General features: G+C 39.6%; 2 protein-coding genes across 2 annotated transcripts; both read left to right on the top strand.

The window, feature by feature from the left end:
• The first annotated feature begins 1,228 nt into the window (after positions 1 to 1,228).
• LOC108594750 (ficolin-1-A) lies at positions 1,229 to 1,964 on the top strand. Its single transcript, XM_017979889.1, has 2 exons — positions 1,229 to 1,749; positions 1,808 to 1,964. Exons 1-2 carry the CDS (start codon positions 1,229 to 1,231, stop codon positions 1,962 to 1,964), a joined length of 678 nt encoding a protein of 225 aa, XP_017835378.1.
• Positions 1,965 to 12,961: 10,997 nt separating this feature from the next.
• Positions 12,962 to 15,914, top strand: LOC108595238 (F-box only protein 39). The gene is made up of 6 exons (XM_017980436.2): positions 12,962 to 13,301; positions 13,374 to 13,516; positions 13,578 to 13,826; positions 14,644 to 14,988; positions 15,052 to 15,486; positions 15,557 to 15,914. Exons 1-6 carry the CDS (start codon positions 13,214 to 13,216, stop codon positions 15,833 to 15,835), a joined length of 1,539 nt encoding a protein of 512 aa, XP_017835925.1. The 5' UTR covers positions 12,962 to 13,213; the 3' UTR covers positions 15,836 to 15,914.
• Positions 15,915 to 16,516: the final 602 nt, after the last annotated feature.

Genomic DNA, 16,516 nt, shown 5'->3' with positions numbered 1-16,516 from the left:
GGGCCAAATAATGTCGGAGAGGCGAGCCCGGCTCAAAGAAAAAAATGTTAACATTCTTTTGTTTTTAAATCGCAACTCTTGGCTGAAATAAAGCATCATTTTCCTGTGATTGGTTATCAACTGCCCATAATAGGTATTATAATTAATTAATTATAAATTAGATCGAAACCACTACTAAGCTAACCTAATAAATATTTTAAATATCAAATAACTGTTAAAGGAAACGGATTCATATAAATGTAACTATTTGCATTCGATTTTAAATATCGATTTTGTTCAAGTCGATTACTGATTATTGACATTGTCACATTGTCGCCCTTAAAACAAGTCATGAGTACTTATTTGGAAAATAGCGATAGCAAGTTTATACCGGCTACCCAACGTCCGGATGGCACTTGGCGTAAGATGCGACGTGTAAAGCACGGATATGTGCCACAGGAGGAGGTGCCATTGTACGAAAGCAAAGGCAAACTGTTCGTTAAACAGCGACATTCAGGGCTGCTAACGACGGCAAAAAAAGATAGCAAGAAATTGGTGATGACAAAAATAACAAGAGATGTAGCCCTGAGAGCAGCCGCTGGGACAACGCCTCTGATCTTATTCCAAATGGACCCAATTGATGAGCTTTGCGAAGCTCTACGCGAAAAGCTAAAGATACGCTAAAGCTATAGATTGATGTCGTCATATGAAGTGCCAAATTATTTATGAATGAAGACATGAGCGATAATAAAAGCTTTGCTTTATACATATATGAAGGGTGCTGATAAAAGCTTTCGCATTTAGTTTGTTGCTAGCTGCAGAGCTCATCACTTAAAGTAATAAAATGACAAAATTTGTGTATTTCTTTTTAATTATACTCGGCATATTGACGCTAAGCTCGGCAATAACAGAAACAGTGGTAATGTCAAAAGCTTAAACAATTTTTATACAATTTACAGTGGACTTTATTATGTTACAGCAATGTCAATCGCAGGAAATGGAAGTACAGTGTGGAAAGTATTGTACTAGGATAACCAAGCCTCTGCTAAACTATATAGCAGACTTAACAGATAAATTAAAAGCAAAAAATGACGAAATTGTCGAAATGAAGAAAATAAGACATGAGCAAGAGTTTCAACTAAAAGAGAGGAACACTGAAATTGCCAAACTTAAAGAAATTATAGATAAGCTGCCACCTGTACAAACTTGTAGTACACCAAACTCTACCAACTTCTTCGGTCTCAGTAGAATGAATATTCAATTCGACAACCCAGACCCTTTCCCCATCAACTGTCTGAAGTTTAAAAACAACTCCATACACACAATAGGACTGCCCAAATATGGAACGTTTGCTGTATCTTGCGATTCCAATGGCAATGGCTGGACTGTTATACAGCGTCGTCTACACGGCAATGTTGATTTCAATACAACATGGTTGAATTACATGAATGGTTTTGGATCGGTCGAGGGTGACTTTTTTATTGGACTGGAAAACCTGCACCACCTGACGGCTTACGCGCCCTTTGAACTATACATACATCTAGTCGATCATAACGATCAAGTGTACTATGCGAGCTATGATGAGTTCAGTATAGCCAACGAAGCCGGTGAATACGAAATAAAGTCGCTTGGAGAATACAGAGGAAATGCTGGAGATGCCCTACGCAACCAACGTGGCCTTAAGTTCTCCACAATTGACCATCAAAACGATGTAGACGATTGTTTGAAAACGCTGAAAGGCGCTTGGTGGTATTCCAGCTGTGACGACAGGTGAGCATACAATTATTGCTTGTTATTTCTTAATAATACTATGTACGTTTTTGCTCAGCAATCTCAATGGCCCAAACTTAAATTGCAACGATATCGGCAAAAATAATAATATCGCATACCTGCAAACTAATGGCTGCATTTTTTGGAAGAATGGAGACACGTACCTTGTACTTAAGCAAGTGCAGATAATGATAAAACCCAAAAAAATAAAATAAAAATAAAATATTTCATTTAAAAACAAACCCAATTCAGTTGTTATAATTACATTTTAAACCAATGTGCAGCTGTGAGCGAGCTGGCAAATTTTAAATTGTGAGAGTTCGACTGCATATCACCTATCCCACTCTAACATAAAAGCAGTTGCGTAATCTGAGAGTTCAATGGCCTATCACTTGTCGCACTCTAACACACACCCCCGCGTGGATCGTTGAGAGCGACAAAATTTGCAATTGCGAGAGACTGCTGCTGATCAGCTGTTTCACTCAGACTGTGTTGCCAGATTAGCTTATTTCAGGCTAGATCTAGCGTATTTGAAAATTTAATAGCTTATAAAATTTGTTTATATTGTGAAATCTAGTGTGCAAAATATTGAATTACATATGCTTGGCTGATAAGTTGCGTGTTGGAGTGGGGGTAGCTTATTTTAGCATATTTTTATTCAAAATTGAGCTTATTTGGGCGCTATGATAAGAGCGCGTGCTCTACTTTTACTTGATCTCTGAATTTGACAACAGCACGTGCCGCTTTAATTTAAAATGAATCACATTAAAGTTTCATTTAATAACATTATCTATTTCTAAACTTATTTCAATTCACTCTACTCGCAGCTTGCTTATTGCATAGAGTCATTGAAGTAAACTAATATAAGTAGGTGCCGAAGTTATTTGAGTCAACTAACTTTGGTATTTGACAACTTGGCTGCTTTTATTGGCGCAGTGTGGAAAATTGATGCTGGGGCCGGCTAGCAAATTATGTACACTTCATTTCATGTACACACAATGAGGAAATAAGCAAAAACACGCCATATATTTCGCACTACTCACACCACCAACATCCACATCCACTTCCAGCATCAGGTATGGCAGCCAAGCGAAGTTACTTTATTTGGGGGGTCAGTTGATTGTTTACCCAAAGCTGTGCAGACGTGTAAATGGCGTATGGGGCAGTAGCAGAGGTTCTTAAGCACATGCCAAGTCGACGAGGGGGCGAGGGGTGTGAGTAAACTCGACAAATTCGACACAAATGCGAAAATGCGACAAGATTTATGCTAAAGTAATAAATATAAATGTGGTTTTGAGTAGAAAATAGAATTATAGCACACACACACACACCAACACATACACAAAGGTGCGTATAGTGGCTCTGGATGTTGTAACTGTTGTTGCTGCAGTAAATCATTGTGGTTTGCTCTGGCAATTTATTGTAACATGCTTGCTTGCCCCGCCTACTGTTTACTGCTTGCTACTGCTTGCTGCTGCTTGCTGTTGGTTTTTATATTCGCCCATATGTTACACAGGCGTAAATATTAAAATAACTTCAAGTAGTGGCAAATTCCTTTGGCAAGTGGACAACAAAGCGCACACTATGCGCTCCATAGTCAAGGCGTGGACATTGCGGCGCCCATATAAATCACATCAAAATCAGCAACAGAGCGTATACGTAATCTATTTAAAATGGCCCTGCTGCTGCTGCTGCTGCTGCTGGCGATTCAACAAGCAAAATGCATACATACATATTTTCATAGCATTTTCCAATCACACTGAAAGAAAACTCCTCATCCCACACACACACACACACACACACACACAGACACGAACACATTGAAAAACACTTCATTTCTGTTAGAGCAAACGTTTCGTTTCGTTTCTCTTCGCTTTGGTAAAAATATGCAAAATTTGCAGCATTTTGCTCGAATTTATGGTTATTTGTGTTGCACTCTTAATGCTATTGAACTTGCACTTAACAAATGGCATGGCGACCAGAGCCCACAATCTATGCAACGACTACTCCATTTAGACGATGAAATAAACCTTGCACCAAACCCAAACCCAAACCCAAGCCCCACCCACCCATACAGCCCCAGCAGCTTTGTTCGTTTGGCTGTTCCTTTTATATTTTGGCTATCGTTCAAAACAATTTTTAGTTACTGCATGTATATTGCATTTTCATATGCGCTGCTAAATTGAAAATGTCGATGGCAAACAATGCTTTAGATATCGAATTTACATGCGCTTTAAAAATTCCATATAAAATGCGCATTGTATTTAAATGCATTGCCACGAACAGTAGTAGTATTAGTATTCCTCATGGCCCCCACATCCCATCCCACCTAATAGGGCTCACGCTAATTAAAACCCATATGCGTCAACTAACTGACAATAATTAGCACACAAATGCGTGCAAACAAACAGACAATTAAAACAGCATAAATATGCAAAGAATGCGAATGCGAGCATGCGAGTGTGCCAGGCCAGGCCAGCATGTGCATAAGGGTCTCTCCCAGCATTTTGTTTGACATGTGAGCGTTTGATAAGTCCTCAACGAATATTCAATGCGCTGCGTGGTTACAAACTTAGGAAACGCTTACACTAGTTGACAAGTATGTCAAAGTTGACATAAACCTTATCAATCTTAGTGTAAAGAAGTGCTAAATATTAAGCAAGTAAAATATCAATGGACAACAGTTTTGTACACAAAAAATTGACTCCAAGTTTATATATTGGTTTTGAATAATGACAAACTTTTTGCCAATGCTGGCTGCGACTTAATAAATAATAATAATCGAATCAAAATTTCAATTGTTGCAATCACATTGTTCGTTTTCGCTTTGTCAGCTTGTGCTTCATTTTTTCATTAAGATTTCAGACCAACTTAATTTTTATATTCGTAAATTATATATTAATAATTTGTTGTCGATGTCAACTTAATATTTATCGTCAACCTGAACGTCAACTATAGTAAGCTTCACAAGCAACTTCTAGTTGCACAACTTGAAGACTTGTTGATAAAGTTCAGTCAACCTTGACTTTTAACTGGAGTTTTACATAGCTAGACAGCTAAAATATATTTTGACTATATTTTTCAATATGATTAGGCTATAATAAAAGCCTATGTTGCCGGCTCTTTGCAGAGTTGCAGTAAATAAATGGTTTTCCCATTATCCTGACAGCAAGCGACAGGCTTTCAGTCAGGCTCTCAGTCTAAGGTTAATCGTTAGTGCAAACACACCTATGCCACATGCCACACATATGCCGCACACACACACACACATAAGCACACGCAATGCAAATAACGTGAAACCATAATTGTTGTACTTGGCAGCTTGACTTTCTCTCTTTGCGTGTGTGCGTAGCTTTCATTTCATGGCGCAGTCAGCAGCCGTTTTGGGTTTATAAAATATGAATAACGTCAGTGGCAGGGTGAAAACTGCTCGCAGCTTTTAGATGCGCGTACTCTACTCGTATTTGACTAAAGCCGCCAACCACCACCCACCACCCACCCCCCACTGATTGCAGTTGGGCGGGCGCTAATTTCATACAATTTGCTGCTTGGCTGTGGCGTGGGGTGTTGTTAATTTTTAAGCTGACTCGCAGTTTTGCGTTTAAGCAGCTATAGTTTGTCATTTGCTAGCGGGCATTAGTTTTTAATGAAATGCCTTACGGCTACATAACTGCAAATTGGTGATCAAGTGACAGCCACGTGGGCGTAATTAACCATTCTAATTGTGGCACTCAACGAGCTTTTTCCTAGGCCTGCTTGTGGCTGATAAAAAGATTTGCAAGCTGAGTTAACGTTGCCTTAGTTTAATGTCCTTGGCCCCCGCACTAGAGAGAAAGAGTGTGTGTGAGGCTATCAAATTGCTCAATAAGCAGCTTAGATTTCCTAAATAAAGCCTAAAGCTTTATGTTTTTATTTACTTGACAGAGATTTAGAAATAAGTACATCAAGCAAATGCATTAGAACTTCTTGGAATCGAAGTTCGAAGTACAACGACTGCTCTAGTTGCATTTAAAAGCTAAAGAGCTCAAAGGCATTAAAAGAATTTCAAAACTAAACTGTGTTAATATTTTGCAATTATGTCGCTTGTGGCTCTTCTTAGAAATCCTTTTCAAATGTGCCGTGCTTGAAACAAATCCAAACAGCTAAACTTATAATTGTCTGTTTTTGTTTTTTAAAATAGCAGAAAGGCCAAAGATGCTATAAAGTTACATTCTTTAAATTAAAACAGATCACTTTTAGTTGCAATGATAAGCAAGGAAAAAAAGGCAAATGGCAACACGATTGCATTTATTTAATTTAAGCGCTAAGAATAAACTAACAACATCTGGGCAGACACACAAAACCAAAAACATCTTTTATATTGACAATTTGTTCTCAATTCTATGCTTTCAAAGCTTATCAATATTTAAGGTTGATTACACATAACTTAGGTTTGCATTCAAGCCGCTGAACTTCAATACGCAGAAATCTTAAATAATAAATTTAAAAAATATAGCTTTAATAATCTGTGCTATAATCTAAATCGGCAACAGCTTGACACAGATTTGAAATTTCAAACTTAATTCATTCTTGTTGCTGTTTTCAGTTAATCTCAGCAATAATTATATTATCTTTAGCTGTTTTATTAATCTGCAAAAGTGATGCGCGCTTTAGTTTTAACAACAACAGTTCAGCCTCAAAATAAACTGCAATCTTTTGCAAGTTAAATTGCAATTCTTTTTTATTATTGTTTGCTGATTTGTTAAAGATAATCTTACGCATTTTCTTTATATATTTTAATGCTTAATTAAATGCATAGCCTTGCTGAGTATTTCTTGCTGCAATTGCATTTACAGCCGTGTATTAAGAGCTAACAATTTGGGCCAGATTACTTAAACGCATAATGGGTTAATAATGAGCTTACTTGCCGTAGCGCTGTCAATTTAACTTTTGCTCCACTGACCGCATGGAAACTGCAGCTGCTGCTGCTTCTTCTTCTGCTTGTTATTCTTATGTTGCAGCTGACTCCATCAATAATTGTGCAATGTAAGTTAAACGTAATGCAGCTGCAGCTGTTGAAATGCAGAAATTTAATTTTTAATGGACACGTCCCCAACGGCGAACAAACAAGCAGAAGCAATAAGTAAGTCAGAGCAGAGCATGACATACGCTAGAAAATGATAATAATAATAAAAATGACTATTTATTTGCATATTAAAAATATAATAATATTGTACATAGATTATTGTTTATGACTGTGTGTGTGTGTAAAAATATATTTACAGCGCATACAAAATGCAGGCAAATGCGATAACAACAAGAGCTTTTAAATAAGCGTGCATATGCGCATACATATGTAAAAATGTCCACACACACACAAACACAAACAAACATATGCATATACATAGCTGTGTATATTGTAATGAAATCCCTTTAAATGTTTATGAAAAATTCATGGCGCGTGCAAATGGCGCGAAAACAACTTGTGCGCTTGTATGTGTGTATATGTGTGTTTGTGTGGGTGGGTGTTGCAGACAACATGCGGCAGCAGCTACTGTAGTGGCAGCTTACATAACTGGTCAGCAGTCTGGTGAAAATGACGGCGCCAAGCTTGCCAGACACGCAGCATTGCATGCAAAATATGTTATGAAAGGAATGCAGCTTACATTGTTGGTGTTGCTGTTGTTGCTGCTGCTGTTGCTGCTGTTGCTGTTGCTTGTGGCAGGCGCACACAAGGTAGCTCAATAAATGACCAGCTACGTCGCTTCTCGCTTGGCACGTGATCAGAGCTCGGGAAAAAAAACGTACACTGAATACGTTTGTTTGTTAACTCATTTTACCTCAATTATGCCGCAAACAAAAAGTTGAAAATTCGTATTAAAAAGCAATGCAAATAAATAAATAAAAATGCGTTTGTATGTGTGTGTGCCGCTGTGTGTGTGTTGGGCAGCAATTGCAAAACGTGTTGCATACTTATGTGCGTGCGCGTTAAAGCGCAGCCAAAAGTTGTTACGAGTTTTGCGGGTTCGGGTTCGGGTTCAGGGCTGGCTTTCATCCAACTTTTGAGCGTTTCAATACTAATGAGGCTGTCAAGTGTTTTGCATAAAAAATGAAACAGCAGCGAATGGCGTTTCTTTTATGCTAATGAGCGTGCCACACGCAACAAGCAGACACACACACACACACGCACACGCACACAAGTAAACGAAACTAGGCAGCGTTTGTAGTGCAAGTCAATTTTTCGATAATTTGAAAAGTTTATTTAATACAAAACGTGATTCAATTACAAAAACTGACCAAAAAAAAAGAAACAAGCACACGCATTTCAAAGCGAGTGAGCGAGCGAGAGAGCGAATGTGTCTGTGTGTGTGTGTGAACGCTTGCCCCAAACTATTTTTTTACTTGCCACCCCACACAGCTTGTTGCTGTATTTTGATTTTCTTTATTATGTTGCTTGTTAAAACGCAGTGTGTGCGCCATTTTGTTGCTTTTGTTGCTTTCGCTTGTTCGTCGGTTCGTGTCGCTCAATGGCGCTTTGTTAATGTAACGGAAATGTTGCAGCGGCAACAACAGTGCCCAGCAATAAGCTACGGATGTGGCACACACGCCGTGATTTTGTGGTCAGCGTCAACTTATATCGACTTGATTTTGTGCTTCATCTGACACAGCTGTTTGGCCATAAGGCAACAGCAAACTGAAATAAATATTAATAAAAAGGTATAAGGCAATTTTTATATATTTTAAAGACTTAGCTCTTAAGCTATATATAAATAATAAGCAGCTTTGCCGTTTTAGTAGTGCGGATTTATCTGAAGAAGAAAAAACTTGAAATAAATACTGTACCAATAAAGCATTAAATCAAATTTTCCGTTCAATTCCGTCGACTTCGACTTCTTGCCGAATACTTCAATGCTTATTTCTTCTAAATATTATAGTTGAAATGAGAGAGCTTAACATCAAGAGAGCTACAGTAAGCGAGTGTATGAACTTAACATAAGATAAGCGAGAAGAAATATATTTTATGAAATAATACAATATAGCAGCTTCAAATATATATATATATACAATCGGCGAAAATAATACAAAAACAGCAGTAGCTAGCTCCCACCACTTTTATTTATTATATTAGTTTGTAAATAAATAATACAAAAATAAATCGTTAAATTTGACCATATAAAAGTTGATTGAGTCCAACTTTAATTTGTTCACTTGTCCTGTTAGTTTTTTTTTTGCCATTTTGTATGCCTTATTTGGAATCTGCGGCTATACTGATAATAATTAGCACTGGCTAATTAAAAAAATAATCTTTGAATCTTTCAATTTGGCGCAATTATATTTCATTAATCAGTTAACTAATTTTTGCTTTGGAATTTTGCTCTCTTTCTCTTCTCTACTCCCCTACACTAAAGTAAACTCAGCCACCATAAACTTCGCATCAAATCATATAAAGTACTTTCAATTTCCAAGCCACCCTGTTCTCCCCTTCCCCTTCCCTTCTACAAACCTGGCTGGGCTGGCTGTTGGCTCTGCTTGAATTTTATCAACTTGCCGCATAACCAATGAATTTTTATGCAAATTGCAATCGCCTTGCAGTTGACAACGTCACAACGTGCCACTTACAACTTTTTTGTGGCGCACCAGCCCCCGCACCCGCCACCGTTAGAAGAAAGACTTTTGTAGACTTGCGTAGCCCGAGGCAGTGGCCATAAATCTTTGAGCAGCTACCACCTGCACCTTTAGCCTGCCAGCGACTTGTTTACCTCTTTTACATGAAGCGTAGAGCAACCCACTGAGTGAGTGGATAGGGGGTGGGGCTGGAGACAGTGTTGAAAAATACTTGGCAATCAGGCGGCATTTGCATAATTTGACAATTGTTTTCAAATTGCAATAACAATTTTAACTTAATTGTTTTGCACACTTCAGCGAATGTGCTTGCAGTGCTTTAATTTCCATTCATTTTATTAGTGTGGCAAAGTTGCTCCTTGTTGTTCTGCTTCCTCTTTTTTTTATTGTTTGCTGCGGCAGCTGCCACAAACACACTGAAACTTTTTCAATTCAATTGTAATATAAATATTTTACAAATAATTGCGCTGCTTTTGGCCAAAAAAAACAGCAAAAAAACAACAACAGAGATAATTATAAAAAGTGTATAAATATTTTTTTAAAACGCCACAATTTGCTGCGTTTAGCGTTGAGTGGGAGCAACCCCAGTTGGGGGTGGTGGTGAATGAAGCGCAGCTGCTGCTCAATTAAAATGCATGACTATTGTCAAGCCAAATTGCTAGAATGAAAGTTGAGTGGGTGAGCAATTGAAATCGAGTTGCCATTCGGGGAGTGCTCTCTCCGACTGTGATTGAGTCGCTATACATACATATACTCGTATGTTTATACAAAAGTTTTTGGGGGGAAACGTACTTTAAGTTATCCACTCAGCTCAGCAGCAGCGGGAACTTTGCATAAGCAAAAGCAACAGCTGCGCTTTTCAAATTCATAGCCCCCAGGCAGTTGCAACTGTCAAAAAGTTGGCAACATGTGCTGGGGGGTGGTGGGGCTACGGATTAAGGGCTGAATTAAATGCTTAAATTTTGTATTTAAGTTCGCTGCGTTGCGCCTCAAGCTATGCAACGATGATTTGCCATTAGAATCGTTAGGTTAAATGCACTTGCATATCAACGAAAAATCAAAGTCATGCGACGTTTTATGCCAAACAATTTGCATAACCACATGCCAGTGCCTGCAGGCAAACTCTTTATGACCCAGAGCGAGCAGCAGCAGCAGCAGCAACATGAGTCGAGTCGACTCCAGTCGAGTACATGTAATTAAAATGCTGCAAAATTATACATTAAATGCCTAAACTTGGCAACATCCGACGGGCCTTAACAATGACTGTGCAACACAAACACAAAAACAGCTGCCAAACGCGCCGAGCACCTGAGCAAGGCCAACGGCAACAACAACAACAACAACAGCAGCAGCAGCAACAGCAACACAATTGGCAGTCAGGAAGATAGAGTCGAGTGCTTGGCTGGGCTTGGCTAACCAAGCCAACGAGCAACTTCCTGTTTTACAGTTTTAAGCTGCCGCACACACACACACACACACATGCTTATAAGTGCATGCATATGCATGCTTATGCTTATTGCGTGCCAGAGGTGAGTAACGTCAGTTTAATTTCAATTTAATTATTATTCAATATTTGCAATCTTTTGCAATCCATCAATCAAACTTTAACACTTTAAATAAAAGCAAATGCCACATTTAATTTATGCACAACACTTGACAGCTTATTTAAACAAAATCACGCACTCATCTCCAATAAAGTACACACACACACATGAACACATATGCAGGTTGCATAAATTTGGCGCAATGCGCTTCATGCTGCCAACTTTGAACTGTGGGAAAAGCAGTTGGTAAACGTTACGAAATTGTTGCCAGCAGCGGCAAAATGTTTAGCAAATGCCACAAAATAAGGTTTTTGGGTTAAACTGTAAGTTTTTTGTTGACATTTAAATTTGCATAGTCAAATGTGTGTGTGCTGCCTGCCAGCCTGCGAAATGGCTTCAGCTCGAGAGCACTGTTGCTGTCATATTTGATGTGTTCAAAACCGAATGCGGAAGTGCTGCCAACTCTGCATATTTTTACACACAAATACACTTAAACGCACACACAGACACAAGCACATATGCAACCATTGTGTATGTGTGTGTTAACTGCTTTTAAATTTGTTTTAATTACGGCGCACATGGTTTGGCGCTCGTTTGGATGCCGCTTATAAAATATGTAGCATACTCTTAGCTGTTAGTGCGCTAAAAACAACGCAGATTCTAAAAGTATGCAGCAATTATTTTGCAAAAACACTGAGACACATTTGGTTACTTTGTGCTAAGCCAAAACAACAAAACAGAACAAAAGTAATCTAAAGCAAATTGCAAAATTCCTTAACATTTTCTTCTTTTTTCTAATGCCAGACAGCAGCACCAACAGAACAGCTGTTTCCGCTAAGTGTGGCTGCCATCAGGCCGGAAATGACAATGGCCTTTGTGTACTACAATATAGTTAGGATAGCTGCGGCTGTTGGCATGCATACCTGGACAACAGCAAAGTGCTGCCAAGTGTCTCAACAGTTTTGTAAGTAACTTAAGACACTTTTTTTTTGTTTTTTGCAAATTTATGCAACATTTTCCAAGTCGAGTTTTTGCCTTAGATGAAAACAATTTTTGTAAAATTCTAGCGATTGCAAGTGCATTGTCTTTATGTTGATGGCATAGAATGCCAGCAATTGTTAAGAAAATGTTTTTTAAATGCTATAATGATTAAATTTATCTAAAGAATTATTCGAAATATTTGTCTACCTCTATAACTTAGGACATCAAAGCAGCAACTCCCCTTTTTTTGTAGAATAAGTAGAATCATATTTTACATATACAAACATTAACTATTCGGTGTCTCAATAGAGATTATTCATTCACATTAGTCCCAGGTTGAGGATATTCTTCCTCCTTATTGGTGGCGATTGACCAGCTGCTTGTTTCTACGTAAGACTTCAGTATCAAATATGTATATTATAGCTTTCTATGTATTATATTATGCTTTCCATGTTTCGCCTTTACTATTGCAACATTCTTAAGCCAAATTTGAACCGGATCAGCTTGATGAGCCATTTCTTGGATCAGTATATTCAATTTGAATTGTAGTTTATAAAAGAGCGCAACGTCTACATCATATAAATTCGGATGAATGCAAGTGTGTTTTCTTTATGGGAATGCATACACCTTTTGTTTATGCTATCAGTTGATATTGCATATACAAATCATTAAAACGTTGATCGACTTTGATCAGTAAGCATTAAATTCGAGTATGCAATGTGAGGCATCGAAAGTGTCGAGCTGCGAGGCGTTTATTTATAATTAACACAGCAACATCCAGTGGCAGCAGAGCAACAAGTTGCCCCAGTTTCTTGCCACAGCGCCGCCGCCCTCAGGCAAGGTCTTCAGCCCAATGTGCCGACTTCTAATTTTAAACGCAACAAAAAACAATAACAAATACGGTAAAAAATAAACACAACGACTGCATGTATCAACAAATAATATATTCGCTTGCTTTCTTAACAATTGTTGCAAGCAGATTTCGAAACAGATTTCGAAACTCGACGAAACTATACAAACGTTCCTTTCGTTGGGCTTTTCATTTTCGAAAATAGCATAAGATATTATAGTTTGAGCAGTCTCAGTCGTCGAGCAAACGCAATGCGGCGCACTAAAGTCTGCCCGATGCTGCCGTCGAGCAAATTCAACTATATATAAAAATAAAATACGCAACAACAACAAGAACAACGAGAGCGACAACGACAACAAATTAAATAGCAAGCGGTGCCAAAAATTTCAAAATTAGAGTGAAAATCTATATAATGTGTATTTGTGTTGATAAAACGCAGCGTGAGTTAAGTTCAATATAAATAATTATAAACATTTAAACCCAAAATATGTCGCTGGCCAATGCGGGCCGTAAGGGCAGCGCACAGCTCGAGGTTATGCAAAAGGCAGGCTGGAAAATAGACGAAAATGAAAAAGGTTAAAGCAAAACTCAAAGCGAACTGCGAGCAAATTAAACATAAACAAATGTGTATTTATTTATGTCATCAGCCTGCTACATAGACATAGAAGAAGACAACGATGCGGACAGTGAACACCTGGGGGAGGAGACGCGCTGGTCTTGGCTGCCCAATGTGGTGCTGGAGCAAATCTTCACCTATCTGACGCCCAAGGAGCGTTACTATGCGAGTTTGGTAAGCCAAGTGCAGCTAAACCAAGTGAAGCTCTCAAGCCTTAAACTTGCTGCCGCTCTAGGTTTGCCGGCAATGGTACAGCGCCTTCTATTTGCCCACCGTTTGGCACAGCTTTCTGGTGGACGATCGCACCTTGACGCGCGCCAAGTACAACTACTACTCGGGCTGGCAATACTGTCTGGACCATATGCGCACTCAGATGTGCTTGGCCCGCATCGGACGACATCTGCGTGGCGTGGAGTTTCGTCCCTGGCACAGCTTCAACAACATTTATCAGTTCATGACCATGCTCAGCTGGAGCATAGACAAGGTAAGCGGGATAACTTGAATTACGAGGGCTGGCTGACAAGTCATTGGCCTAACCAAGAGAGCACATAAGGATATGGAATGAAGAAATTCAGAGATTATGGGATATCAGCTGATTCGCAATTGAAGCGCAAGCATTTTTAACAAAGCGGAACGTCCCAGAGAGATGAATAGACAACAAGATGTTATTGAATGAGATTTTGTTTATGACCCAATCATAAGTATTTCGGGAATATCTAAATATGATTAAGCTTTCATTGAGCTTATTGCCGCTCTTAACCGATAATAAACAGAACCAAATCGCGTAGACAAAAATTTTGTGAATGAAATGCTAGTCACGGACTTAATCTGTACATCCAATGTTTACTTTGAGAAAGATATTAAGCATTTGCAGACACATTTAACTAAGTGCAAGACTCGAGCAAAGACTATGTTAAAAAATAAAAAATAAATACACTTTAAAGAAATCGTGCATTCGTATTTATTAGCCCACCCTCGTAGAGTGAAACGTATGCCAAAAAATTGTTCTTAGAGCCAACCTCAACATTTTGCGAGAAATCTTTTTCACATTTAAATTTTGTAATTTGTCATTGGTGCCGTAACTTTATATTCCACACATTAAAATGTTCCAAAGTCCTGCGCCATTTACTATTTGCTTTGTAAGATTACAAACTAAAATCTCTAAAGATTAAACTTATGAATAAACTTATTGCTATTTGCAATAAAAATGTTTTTCAGCCGGCATATATTGCAGTTATGTTATTAAGTAATAAGCCAAAGATTGATTTATTTATACTCTTAAACAATTTGTAACTTTGCAGGGCAGAGAAGCGCATCCGCAGCCTGACTTGGCTGGCATGGGTCGTCACATACGCTCCTTGGTCTATCATTTTCCCTGCAACATGGCGCAGAGTAACGATCCGGAGGGCATGAAGCTGTTCGGAACGGGCGGCCAGCTGCTCAAGGGCCTGAAGGAGCTGCTGCTGCGTCTAACCGATTTGCATACCCTGAAACTGGTCGATTTCGTGCTGGAGCGCTTCGAGGCGAATCACTTGCTCGATGAAGTTGTGTGCAGCTGCTGCACCAAGATGAGAGTACTAAATCTGGTTAATGTGACTACCACACACTGCCCCATAATGCATGTGGGCTTGTTTCTCAACCTGCAGGTGAGTTGCAGCAGCAAATAGCAAGTCGCGGCCATTAAAATCCAACACTGTACGCATTGCTAGGTGCTCACCATATCGCCACAGAACATAGACGACGATGTGCTCTCACTGCTGGCGGACACAAAACTGCGGCATTTGCATTTGCTGCAGAACTGCTACACGCCCAACCACTTGACCATCAGCGCCTGCGGCGTCAAGGCCTGGCGCAGTCTGAAGCGCACAAATCCTCGCATGCGTGTGCATTTGCGCGTTGAAAATCTCGCCGATGGCGAGGTGGTGCTGCAGCCCGAGGCGCCCGTTCACAGCATTACCTATTGGTCACCGCTGGCGCGCATTCGTCCCGATTTGCTGCTACGCATGGTGGATCACTACAAGCACACGCTGGCCGTCTATGGGCACGAGCTGCTGCCGCGCTTTAGCAGCCCCAAGTCGTTCAACAGTCGCATCGACAGTCTGCTGCTGCTGCTCTGCAGACAGTGCGCCTACATGGACACCTTGGTGGGTTAAAGAGCTGCTCCTCATTGTAACCCCTGACTCTTGACTGTTTTTGTTGTTGTTATTGTTGCAGATTGTGCGTGAGAAGGTCTCAACCTGCACGCTGCTGTTGATTGCACGCACGGCCAAGAATCTGCGGCATTTGCATGTGCGTCGCTTTGGCGTCATCTTGCGCTGCGACTGGCCACGTCATCCCGAGTGGAGTGATGACTTCTTTCGCTGGCTGAAGCGCAATTCACGCTCCTATGCTGCAGTGGAGCGCGAAATTTCAACGCTCTTGGGCTACCCCTGGCGCTTGCTGAGTGATCAAGAATTTAAACAGTTAACAGTGAACGTCAAGACAAGCGTCTAAGCTTAGTCTTTAGATTATAAACTGTGATTTGTGATAAACGGTCTAGAGCTTTATTAGTTTGCTGTCAATAAAGCAAATATTTATTGATTCTACGCTTACTTTGATTGTCGCACACTCGAGTGGGGGAATTACCTTTCGCCATAGCAGTGCTAATTAAATTTGGGAGAAATTTTGTTATTTCATTTTTTTGCTTATAAATTGTGCCTACCAAGCGCGCAGCTTAGCAGTTAACACTTTTTGCTCCGACATGAAAGTCTTGCTGGCGATTTTTGCACTGCTTTGGAGTTCTACGTTGGCGCTGCCGGCGCCTTCTATAATTGGTGTGGGCTTGCCGCTGCCCATTGGTGTTTCATCGCCTTACCTTGGCTACGGCTCGTACTACGGTTCATCGCCCTATTATCATCATCATCATCATGATCACTACTACTCGTCGCCCTATAGCAACTACTACTCGGACTCGCCATATGGCGGCGGCTACCACTCGCATTACCCGGGACACTATTGGTAAACAAAGAGCAGTGGGAATGTCAAAATGCAAACTAGTCACATCTAAATAAAAATATATTTATAAAGACAAATTGCGTTTTATCTGTTTGGTTGTCATAAATAGTTTGAACTTAAGATATAGACATCGGTGCAGGGTCTAAAAAAACAAAGTTGCAGTAAATTAATTTATATTCT

This window comes from Drosophila busckii, chromosome 2R (genome assembly GCF_011750605.1).
Source record: "Drosophila busckii strain San Diego stock center, stock number 13000-0081.31 chromosome 2R, ASM1175060v1, whole genome shotgun sequence".
NCBI classification, from domain to species: domain Eukaryota; kingdom Metazoa; phylum Arthropoda; class Insecta; order Diptera; family Drosophilidae; genus Drosophila; species Drosophila busckii.
The sequence above is the reverse complement of the archived record's forward strand: the minus strand, read 5'-3'. Positions and strand labels throughout refer to the sequence as shown.

What these genes read in the sequence shown, in the direction of transcription:
- LOC108594750 (XM_017979889.1), top strand. Translation starts at nt 1,229, where the DNA reads ATGAATATTCAATTCGACAACCCAGACCCTTTCCCCATCAACTGTCTG. An exon ending in TATTCCAGCTGTGACGACAG is followed by an intron (nt 1,750 to 1,807) that starts GTGAGCATACAA and finishes GTTTTTGCTCAG; the next exon opens with CAATCTCAATGGCCCAAACT.
- LOC108595238 (XM_017980436.2), top strand. Translation starts at nt 13,214, where the DNA reads ATGTCGCTGGCCAATGCGGGCCGTAAGGGCAGCGCACAGCTCGAGGTT. An exon ending in TCAGCTGGAGCATAGACAAG is followed by an intron (nt 13,827 to 14,643) that starts GTAAGCGGGATA and finishes GTAACTTTGCAG; the next exon opens with GGCAGAGAAGCGCATCCGCA. An exon ending in GCGCCTACATGGACACCTTG is followed by an intron (nt 15,487 to 15,556) that starts GTGGGTTAAAGA and finishes TTATTGTTGCAG; the next exon opens with ATTGTGCGTGAGAAGGTCTC.